The following is an 11,990-nucleotide window of genomic DNA, read 5'->3' as shown; positions in this document are numbered from 1 at the left end:
TGATAATAGCTTTCAAGGCCAAAGATAAACTGAGCTTTATCAATGAAAAATTCAAAATGCCTGCTGAAGATGATGAACAATAGGAAAAATGGTCGAAAGTGGACAATATAGTCTATTCCTAGATCCTGAACTCCTTATCCAGAGAGCTTGCAAAAGCATTTGCCTCAGCCAAAGAATTCTGGGAGGAAATACAAAAGAGATTTGAGGAAAGCAGCGGACCTGTCCTTTATCAGCTCAAGAGAGAGATAAGTGCATCTAATCAATCAAATTTATCTATCATGGTTTATTTCATTAAATTAAAGAAATTGTGGGATGAACTTGCATGCTTACAACTATTGCCTATCTGCAAATATGGTGCATCTAAATCATGCCAAGAATCATATCTTACTTGTGTAGAGCTCACAAATTTCACATTAGAATGCACATGTATTGCAATACCTGAAAGGATACCCCTCCAAAGGATTATTTTTCCACATCAATTTTGATTTCCACATTCAAGCTTTCTGCGATGCTGATTGGGCATCCTGTTCCATGTCCCGAATATCCTTAACAGACTTCTGCATCTTTCTTGGATCATCCATGGTATCATAGAAATAAAAAAAAAAACAAAATATTGTTTTCTTGGATCATATCATAGAAATCAAAAAAACAAAATATTGTGAGATCCATTCTTCAGATCAAATTTGTTGTAACAGACCTATGAGTTAGAATCTGTTGTAACAAATTTGTATTTATTCTAGAATTATTGTGTAGAGCAGTCTAGAATCTTCTCCAGATCTGTATAAATATCCATGTATTCTCATGATGAATGATATGAAAAAATTCTCCATTCTTCTGACCTTTTTATTTGCTCACTCCGTGATTCAGAAGCCATGAAAACACCTCATGGCCCTAGCATTCTTGCAGCAAAGTAAACCCAAGAACCATTCCTTTAAAATTGCATCAATCTAGAGTTCTTTTCCTTCCTAAACACTAGAGAGCAGTATCCATATTGCCCTAAGGTTCTTCCATTTCCACTAGACCAACATCCTTAGAAACCAGAATTCTACCAGAAGCAAAATAAGGGCAACATCAACATTAAAACCAAATATATATATATATATATATATATATATTGTATTACAATGTGTCTTTCCGTCAGACTATTGCTTGAAATCAGTTCCGACAAACCCAAATGGAAATTGAATAAATACAAACATCAACATAATAAAACCACAACATGCGCCAATGCCTGTTGATGCGGAGGATTGCTGCCAACACCAATAGGATTGTGACATAGGAACCACTGAAACTCCAATAGAACCACACCATATCAATACCCCCTTCATCTTCCTCTTCTACATCAGCAGATGGTGGCGGTGTTTGTGGAGCTTCATCACTTTTGCAGCTCTTATGAATGGGTTCTCCACAGAGACCAGGATTACCTCTGTAATTGTTTTCATCGAAAGTTCCAAATTGCGCTCCATTAGGAACTCTACCTGATAAATTGTTGTATGAAACATTGAAAGTTTCCAAAAAGGTCAGCGCAACTAGTTCACTGGGGATTTCACCACTCAAATTATTGTTGCCAAGATCTAAGCTCTCTAAACTCCTTAGATTTGAAAAACTGACCGGTATAGATCCTGTTATATGATTGTGAGACAAATTCAATGATCGAATTTCATGCAGGTCTCCAATTTCTTGAGGAATGCTGCCACTTAACTCATTGCATGATAGATCTATTCCTGCCATTGAGTTGATAATATCACCCTTGTAGGAGTTGTATCTATATTTCGTTGCAAATTCCACTTCCACAATTTCTGAAGAATACCAATCTACCCATGGCAAATTGAGATTAAGAGCGATTTGATGGCCACCCAAATGGAAAACCATAAAATAGTGAAAATCAACTTCTTCCGTCTTCCCCAATAATATGTAATTGCCAAAAGAAATGTTACTAAAGCATGCAGGTACGGAACCAAAAAGTAAGTTGCGTGAAAGATCCATTATCTTCGCATTTCTTAATTCAAACAACTGATTAGGAATACGGCCGTGTAATGCATTCCCTCCCAATGAAAGCATTTGCAATTCAGAGAACTGACCGATCCAAAATGGAATATTTCCAGAAAAATTGTTATCCCTCAGATCAAGTGCCACTAAATTAGGACTTCTGAGAAGCTCATGGGGTATGGGTCCACTTAGATTGTTCTTTTGTAAAAACACAAAGGACAATGATGAAGAATTGAAGCAGGAAGGCATAGACCCATACAATTTATTTTTTGAGAGATCTAAAAAGACAAGATAGGTCAGATTATATAGAAGTCTCGGAATTGGACCGGATACCTTGTTATTGGATATGTCAAAAAAAATGAGGCTTGATAGGCTGCGGCTATTCAACAAGTCTGCACCTACCATCGCACTGAAGTTGTTGTTTTTCATATCCAATACCGCCATGCTTCTCAAGTCCATATCCTGAGGAAAAACGTTACCTTGAAAATTGTTGTTGGATAGAAACAGTGCACAATACATGGTACAATTTGCAAACAGACTTCCTGGCAACTCTCCCGAGAAATTATTATGGGATAAATCCAGAGTAGATAGTGTTGGCGTCTCACTGATTGAAAAAGTAACATTACCACCGAAATTATTCCTCGACATGTTTATATATTCTAGTCTTGGGAGGACCAATCCAAACTCCTTCGGCAGCATACCAGTGAGATTATTGCTCGAAATATCTAACTGAACGAGATCATGCTTGAAATTGTGCAGCTGAAATGTTCCTGTGAATGAGTTGTTTCTCAAATCCATAACTACTAACTTGGAATTGTTTTGTAAGATCCAAGTGGGGAACGTTCCAACCAACGTATTATGAGAAAGATCAATAAAGCGTATGTCATACTGGTAATGAAGAAAGCTAGGAATAGCTCTAGTTCTCACGTTTAAGCTGCAATTTGATAATCGAATGTACTTGAGTTGAAATGCAGGAAACCATGTTGGATTTTCTGTTTCCACTTCTAGCCTGCTATTTCCGGGAGAGAGTATAAATGCTTCAAGTTTTGAGTGGTTAGCCAAAGCGTTAAATGAGAATGAGCCTTCAAACTCATTGCCAGAAAGAAGCAAATACTTGAGGGAGGTGAGTTCAGAAACAATAGATTGAATGTTGCCACTCAACTGATTGAATGATAGATCAAGAAATTGGAGGTTGGTCAAGTTGCCAATACATTCTGGAAGAAGGCCAGAAAATTGATTTCCTTGGAGATCCAACTCAACCAAACTTTTCAGTCCGCATAATCCTAAGATAGAAAAACATTAAGCAAATGAAAATTTCTTTTGAAGAAAAATTTAGAATTTAATTAGTGTCCAAAATGTATTTAACTATTATTTTGTGTATGATATCATTGAAAATGTTATCATACTATATTTTGTGTATGATATGTATTTAACTTTTTAAACCATATACATAAAATTTGATTTTAAAAAATTTATGATGTGATCATAAACTCTACAATTATCTTAATTTTTAAAAAAATGTACAAAATAATAGCACTAAATATATAATTACAATTATATTATATTTTTAATTCATTAAAATTATTTAATTAATTTATTTTAAACATAATTATTCTAATAAATCTCGAGTTTTATAAGTAATATTAGTAAAAGAATAATATTTAATTAGAATTTTTAATTATGTGAGTGAATTATATATTAATCATATAAGATATTTTTATATATTAAATACACATGCACCTTTTAATTAATATTAATATTATTATTATTTAAATGTTAATATTAAATGAAAGAACTAAGATTTAATTTTAATTCCATTTCTTAACGAAAATCGTATCAAAATTATAATTAAGTATAACAGCCCAGTTAAAACTAACTAAAATAATTTTGTGCCATTTCATGGTGCAACTGTGCTTCTAAATATATAATATATTTTAATATTAATATCATTATTATTTAAATATTAATATTAAATGAAAAAATAAAAAATTTAGTTTCAATTTTTATTGAATTATAACAGTTTATTCAAAAATAATCTAAATAATTTTATAACGTAATCATCACACAATCGTACCATATTGAATTGAAAACAATCACTAATAATTTTTTTAGAATTCATTAACTCTGAATAATTTAGTACTTCAATTTAAATTGTTTCAAATAATTTTTATATTTATTTTTTATTTATTTAAATGTTAATATTAAATGAAACTTAGTAAAAATCATACGAGAATCAAAATCGGACAACTACCCATTATATGTTTTATTTTGCATTTTTGCATTTTATTATTGGTTTAATATATTTTTAAACCCATAAAACATAAATCTTATCAATGGGGCTGGCTTCCCCTGATTATTTTGTATTTTGAGTATATATTTATGGGCATTGTTTAATACTTTTATACTTTTATATGTATAAGATAACTTAAGAATAAATATTATCTAAATATAAATCTCTAAAATAAATTATTTTTAATATTATTAAATTATAATATTTTTTCAGTTATTTTGTAGCTACACTTGTTCTATTAAAAAACATTTAATAAAATTGTGATTTATATTTTATTTGTTTTAATATTTTATTTAAATTACATCATATATAACATCAAATATAAAATTTATGATATATAAATAATATTACTTATGAAGATAATTTTTTTTAATTTATACATGTTTTTGTAAAACCATATATAAAAACATTTGAAAAACCCATTTATCTTTCATAAAAATAATCAAATTTATAAATGTAAATATAAATTACACAAACGAATTTAAAGTTTACCTGGGGTGCTATTGAAACTGTTACCATTTATATTCAACAATTTTAAGCTCTTCAAATTCTTTAATTCTGCATGAATAGCAGGAAAGTTAAAAAAAAAAAAAGAATAGAGTTAACAGGATGTTGTGGTATAATGAATATAAAGAAAACAATTTCAAAAATCAAACATACAATGATGATAAGATGCTTTTATTAAATTTATTTCCATTAATGTCTAATTTTTCTAATTTCATTTGAAAAATCCATTTATTTTTTATAAAATAAATTAATTTATAAATGTAAATATAAGGCATTTAAAATTTACCTTTAAATGATAGGATACCATTGAAATTGTTATAACTTATGTCCAAGAATTGTAAGTTATTCAAGTTCTTTAACTCTGCAGAAATAACAGGACAAATAACAAAATGTTGTGGTAGAATGAATTGTGGTAAAATGAATGTAAGAAAAGCAAATCCAAGATTAATCAAACATATCTTGAATAAGAAATGAACCATTCATTGTATAATAGATGTGACTAAGAATTACAGTGTTGAGTAATGTAAGAGCATCCAATGATGATAATATGCTTTTATTGAATTTATTTTCATAAATGTCTAATTTTTTCAATCTTTCAAAATCTGTAAAATATTCTGCCTTTATATAAAGGTAATGAAAAAAAATCAATTTTTTATTAAAATTACAATTTAATCTAATAATTTAAATTTTCATACATATATATATTTTTTATTTATATATTCAATTCTAATAAATATTATATATAGTAACTTCTTATATTATTTTAAGTGATAATGATATTTAATTTTATCGAAACTTCTCCGATTAAAAAAATATTTTATAAAATTATAATTAAAGTTAATGTGATGATATATTTATTCAAATTTATTATTAATTGTAATTTAAATAATAAAAAATAATTTTAATTATCTCTTAAATTTTATTAATCTTTCAAAACGTATAAGAGAAATATTTTAGTTTATAGATGATTTTGTAAAATCATATATAAAAATAGTTGAGAAACTCATTTATTTTTTATAAAAGAAATTAATTTATAAATACAAAAATAAGGGATTTAAAGTTTATCTTTAAATGATTATATCTTTAAAGTTTATAAATATAAAAATAAGAAATTAATTTATAAATACAAAAAAAGTTGAAATTGTTATGACTTATATCGAAGAATTTGTAAGTTGTTCAAGTTCTTTAATTCTGCAAAAATAGCAGGATTAAAAACAGAATGTAAGGAAAACAAATTCAAGATTAATCAAACATACCTTGGATAGTGAATGAACCATTCATTGTATCATACATGAAACTAAGAATTAAAGTGTTGAGTGATGTAAGAGCTCCCAATGATGATAATATGCTTTTATTGAATCTATTTCCACTTATGTCTAACTTCTCCAATCTTTCAAAACCTACAAAATATTCAGCGGTTCAGTAAAGATAATGAAAAAAAAGTCAACTTTTTATCAAAATTACAATTTAATCTAATAATTTTAATTGTCATGCATATATATTTCTTGTTTATATATTTAATTCTAATAAATATTATATATTTAGTAACTTTTTATATTATTTTCAGTGATATTTAATTTTATTGTAACTTTTTTTATTAAAAAAATATTTAATAAAATATTATGATTAAAGTTAATGTGATGAACATTTTATTCAAATTTATTATTAATTGTGATTTAAATAATAAAAAATAATCTTAATTATTTTTCAAATTTTATTTTCTCAATAAAAGAGCCTTTCAATTATAATTTTATTTAATTTAAAAATACAATATTTATTATGTCTAGATTATTATGATTTTAATAAAAGGAGTTAATAGTATTTGAAATTTCTCATGATTTTAATAAAAAAATTAAAATAAAAAGAGAGTAATATTTTGATGAACTTTAATAACTAATTTGTTTCACTTTAAACAAAAGGAACTAATAATAGTCATTAATTAGGTCATATATTAAATTTGAGTGTGAAGAAAACAATTCCAATAATCAAATATACCTTGATTAGGAAATGAACCTTCCATGCTATTGCCCATGAGAATCAAAGTGTTGAGTGATGGAAGAGCAGCCAATGATGATAAGATGCTATTATTGAAACCATTCCAACTAACGTCCAACATCTCTAATATTTGAAAGCCTATATACCATACAATTTATATATTATTTCATAACACAATTAATTAATTAATCATTTTTACCTAATTAAATTGTTAAAAAATAAATGCCTTAAAATATTATGATTAAAGTTAATGTAATTAACATTTTATTTAAATTTATTATTACTGTGATTTAAATAATAAAAAATAATCTTAATTATCTCTCAAATTTTATTTTGTTAATAAAGGGTCTTTTAATTAAAATTTTTAATTAATTTAAAAATATAATATATATTAATCTAAAATATACTAAATATAATATTTTTATTATTTTTTAATATGAGTTACAAATTTAATTTGTGCTTATTTATGTAAATAAATAAAAAAAATAAAATTTTATAATAAATATTATACGTTATGTATTAAGCAAATTATAATTAAGTATCTACTTTATATATTCTTATGTTTCTTAATTATATATATTCAATTATAATAAATATTATACTTATATATTGTATTATTTTGACATGTTTATAATTATCTTTCAGTTATTTTTAATTTTTATTTTTTTAGTTATTATGATTTTACAGAAATATTAAAAACATTTGATGATTCCACTTATTTTTCATAAAAAAATAATTACTTTACAAATGAAAAACCAATTCATCTATAGGGATTTAAAGTTTATCCATAATTTATATAATTAAATATTTATCGATTTTAATATTCTTAATTTAACTTGTCTTTTTAAAATAGCGATAATGGATAAAATGATAAGATGCTATTATTAAATCTATTCCAATTAATATCTAAATGTCTCCAATCTTTCAAAATCTATAAAATATTCGGTGTTTAAGTGAGAATAATAAAAAAAAGTCAATTTTTTATTAAAATTACAATTTAATTTAATAGTTTTAATTGCCATATATATATATATATATATATATTTCTTATTTATATATTCAATCCTAATAAATATTATATATAATAATTTTTTATATTATTTTCAGTGACATTTAATTTTATTGAAACTTCTTTCATTAAAAAAATATTAAGATTAAAGTTATGTGATCACAACTTTATTTAAATTTATTATTAATTGACATTTAAATGATAAAAAATAATTTTAATTATTTATCAAATTTTATTTTATTAATAAAATGACATTTTAATTAAATCTTTTATTTAATTTGAAATGCAAATGTTAGACTTTTTTATCAATCAACAAATTCAGGATAAATAACAAAAAAAAAATAAAACAAAAAGAATAGAAAGTATATGAAAATAACTTAATTATATATATATATATATATATATATATATATATATATATATATATATATATATATATTGCAGAACTATCAAAAACATTTGACAATTTTACTTTAAGTTTACCCATAGTTTATATAATTAAAAACAACACTTATAATAGGAGCAGAACAAAAAATATTTTTTAAAAAATAATAGAAAATAAAATTTAAAAACAGAGAGCATGATTGAGTGAGTTTAATTGGATTTTAAGATAGAAGTCTTAAGTGAATCATGGTAGCCAAGAATCAAAGTCTTAACTGATGTAAAAGCATCCGATGATAGTAAAATATTATTATTGAATCTATTTCCATTAAGGTCTAAAACTTCAAGTTTCTTCAGTTTTGATAATCTTTCACAACATTCATATATTTGGAAATTAATATATATACATATATATAAACCATAATTTTATCATACATTTTCATATCATGTTATTAATAGTAGAAAATTTTATCTAAACATATCATAAAAATTATATTTAAATATTTTTATATTTAGAAAATAAATAGAAAAATGAAAATAAAAATAGAATTAGAAGAGCATAATATATTACCCTGGTCACCAATGGAACAATCGAAATGATTGTAGGATAAATTAAGAGTTTTGAACTCTTTCAATTGCTGGAACATTGACAAGTTTACCTACCAACTATTTTCATTATAATAAAATGAATATAATTTATATAAAATAAATAAAGAAATTAGCATGTAATAAATAAAGAAATTAGCATGTTTCGTTAAATATAATTTATTTTAAATTTTTATATTTTAAATAAAGAAATTAGCATGTTTTACATTATTTATTTATGTAAATAAATAAAAAAATATTAAATTATATAAAATAAATAAAAAATATCAAATTAGAGCTTCTGGAAAATAATTTATATTTTTTTAAAAAAATATTTTTCACATAATAATTTATTTTTTATTATTTAATTCTAATCTAACAAAAAAATCACTATATATATATATATATATATATATATATATTCCAAAATTACTTTTATTTTTATGATAACACATAGAAAATATATTTAAAAAATTTTAGAGTATTTTTAATTATATATATTTTTTAATTATGTCAATATTTTTTAATATAAATGTAATATATATTCCTTCCATTTTATAATTTTTATTTATATTTCTTTTAGTTGTTCTAAAATTATTGCCATTTTTTTCATTATAATAACATATAATTGACTATTAATAGCCATATTTAATTTTATTTTTAAAAAATTTTTCGAAATACTTTTTAATATTTAATAAAACTTAATATTTTTAAGATGGTATTAGAAAATTAATAAAAAAAATTTTTATTTTTTTATATATGTAAAAATGCAAAGTGAATTAAAGTTATGAGATGAATATACGATTTATTTATATGTTATTTCATGTAATTGAGTATAAAAAATTAATTAAGGAATTTGTTAACACTTGAATACAATTAATTAATTAATCACTTGCAAGAAGGCAATTCATTGAATTTGAAATCCATAATTCTAAGTTGCCTAAAAAACATTTGACAATTTGATTTTGCAGAACTATCATTTGACAATTCCAGTTAATTTTTTATAAAAAAATAATTATTTTATAAATGTAAAGACAATTCATCTTCCAGTTAATTTTTTATAAAAAAATAATTACTTTATAAATGTAAAGACAATTCATCTATAGGAATTTAAAGTTTACTTATAATTTATACAATTAAAAACAGCACTTACAATAGGAGCAGGAAAAAAAAATAATGGGAAATAAAACTTGAAAACAAAGAGCATGGTTGAGTGTTATTAATTGGATTTTAAAATTGAATGGTTTTTAAAGATCAAACATACCTTGCATAGGAAAAGAACCTTCCATTCTATTGTCGCGAAGAATCAAAGTCTTAAGTGACATAAGAGCACTCAATAATGATAAAATGTTATTATTGAATCTATTCCGAGCAAGGTCTAAAACTTCCAGTTTCTTCAGTTTTGATAATCTTTCACAACCTGCATATGTTTGAAAATTAATATATATATATAAACCATAATAATTGAATTTCAAGTTCATCAATTCCTAAACATTTTCATATCATGTTATTAATAAATAGAAATGTGAAAATAAAAATAGAAATAGAAGAGCATAGTATATTACCTTGGTCATCAATGGAACAATCGAAATGATTGTAGGATAAATTAAGAGTTTTGAGCTCTTTTAGTTGCTGGAACATTGACAAGTTTACATACCAACTATTTTTATCTCTATAAAACGAATGACTCTCTATATTATATTATCGTGTATTGTTGAGCGAAAGTTCAATCACGTGACCTGTAGTTGAGTTGCACATGACACGCTCCCATTTACAACAATTGCTGGTTGGATCATCAATCCATGAAGGAAGAAGATGGTCTGCGTCAAACCCATTTGATCCAACAAATGCCTTGAAATCTAAGAGAGCCAATCTCTCTTCTTCAAAGCAACCTTTGTTTCCATGGATTTGAATCCACAGAATCACAACACCCAACAATAAGCACTTTGCTATGTTAGCCAACTCCATTTGGAAATGCAATGCTCCCATCCACCACTCCTTCCCCTTATTTATATTCATTCATAACTATTAGTCTCCCATCACATCCCTAATCACAAATATTGGATTTTTTTCTTTAACAAAAGGTAACTTTTAAAGTCTAGATCAATAAATAAATTAATAAGCCATTTTAATTTTTTAATGTGTAATAATTAAAATTATCAATTTTTTTAAAATATTAAATAAAATATAAAATATAAATCAAATAAGCCTTTTAAGCAAAATAACATATTCATTTTTAAAGTTGATCAATGAGTTCTTACTCTCTATTCTTTTCTTCTTTTTTTTTTATTTTTGGGATTAACATTTTTTGATGAATAATTCATATTTTAAACTAACTGTAGATTAATTTTTAATGATTTCTGCTTAATTTTGATTCAGTTTAAAATTTATATAATTTTAATTTTTTTAAATTCATAGTTGGAAGCAAATCAAACTGTAGAGATTATATTGCGAATTTCAATATTTTTAATAAAAATTTGAGAGAAAGGGTTTAGGATTACCATTTTAGATAGTTTCAATTTTAAATTGAGTTAAAAATCATTAATCGATTTCTATCTCAAGTTTAATTGAGCTAATGGTCTAATTTTAAATTTAACTGTACTTAGATGGACTTTGAAGAGAACGAAATGGAAAGGAGTGCAATTTGGTGTAAATTGTGGGAACACAATCACTTCCATTTTGAAATTGAAGATTTGGAATGATGGTTTAATTTCAAACTTAATACCTCCATGGACTTTGAAGAGAATGAAATATGAAAAGGAGTGCAATTTGGTGTAAATTGTGGGAACACAATCACTTCCATTTTGAAATTGAAGATTTGGAATGATGGTTTAATTTCAAACTTAATACCTCCATGGACTTTGAAGAGAATGAAATATGAAAAGGAGTGCAATTTGGTGTGAATTATGGAACCACAATCACTTTCACTTTAAAATTAAGGATTTGGAATGATTTAGATTTTGTCATCAAATGACTTAATTAACTTCTTTATATTTATTTTTTTTTCTTTTTTTATTTTGACGTTGTACAAATTATCATTAGTCGTCAGAATTGAGTTCAATAGGATCTTCGACTTCGCCTACAGTTTGCGAATTACTTTATGATCAATGATTTTTTATATTTTGTTGTTTTGTTAGATTTATAGTTATTTTTTTTATGACTTGATTAATTAATTTCTTTTTATTTATTTTTTCTTTTCTTTTTTTTTTATTTTGACGTTGTGCAAATTATCAT

At 24.3% G+C, this 11,990-nt stretch overlaps 1 protein-coding gene across 1 annotated transcript; it reads right to left on the bottom strand.

Annotated features, from left to right (window-relative positions):
• Positions 1 to 634: 634 nt before the first annotated feature.
• LOC110607648 (receptor-like protein 56) lies at positions 635 to 10,862 on the bottom strand. The gene is made up of 5 exons (XM_043961415.1): positions 10,460 to 10,862; positions 10,021 to 10,176; positions 5,073 to 5,147; positions 4,772 to 4,837; positions 635 to 3,284 (listed from the first exon to the last, which is right to left on the bottom strand). The coding sequence occupies exons 1-5, from the start codon at positions 10,773 to 10,775 to the stop codon at positions 1,156 to 1,158; spliced, it is 2,742 nt and encodes a 913-aa protein (XP_043817350.1). The 5' UTR covers positions 10,776 to 10,862; the 3' UTR covers positions 635 to 1,155.
• Positions 10,863 to 11,990: the final 1,128 nt, after the last annotated feature.

Source organism: Manihot esculenta, chromosome 11 (assembly GCF_001659605.2).
Source record: "Manihot esculenta cultivar AM560-2 chromosome 11, M.esculenta_v8, whole genome shotgun sequence".
Lineage (NCBI taxonomy): Eukaryota > Viridiplantae > Streptophyta > Magnoliopsida > Malpighiales > Euphorbiaceae > Manihot > Manihot esculenta.
Note: the sequence above shows the minus strand (reverse complement) of the source record. Positions and strands in the feature narration are given on the sequence as shown.

Bases quoted from the DNA above. Each gene is read 5' to 3' on its own strand.
- LOC110607648 (XM_043961415.1), bottom strand. From the start codon at position 10,775: ATGAATATAAATAAGGGGAAGGAGTGGTGGATGGGAGCATTGCATTTC. The intron at 10,177-10,459 runs AATATAATATAG...AAACATATGCAG, and splicing joins TTCGCTCAACAATACACGAT to GTTGTGAAAGATTATCAAAA. The intron at 3,285-4,771 runs GTAAACTTTAAA...TTGCTTAATGTT, and splicing joins CAGTTTCAATAGCACCCCAG to TTTCTATCTTAGGATTATGC.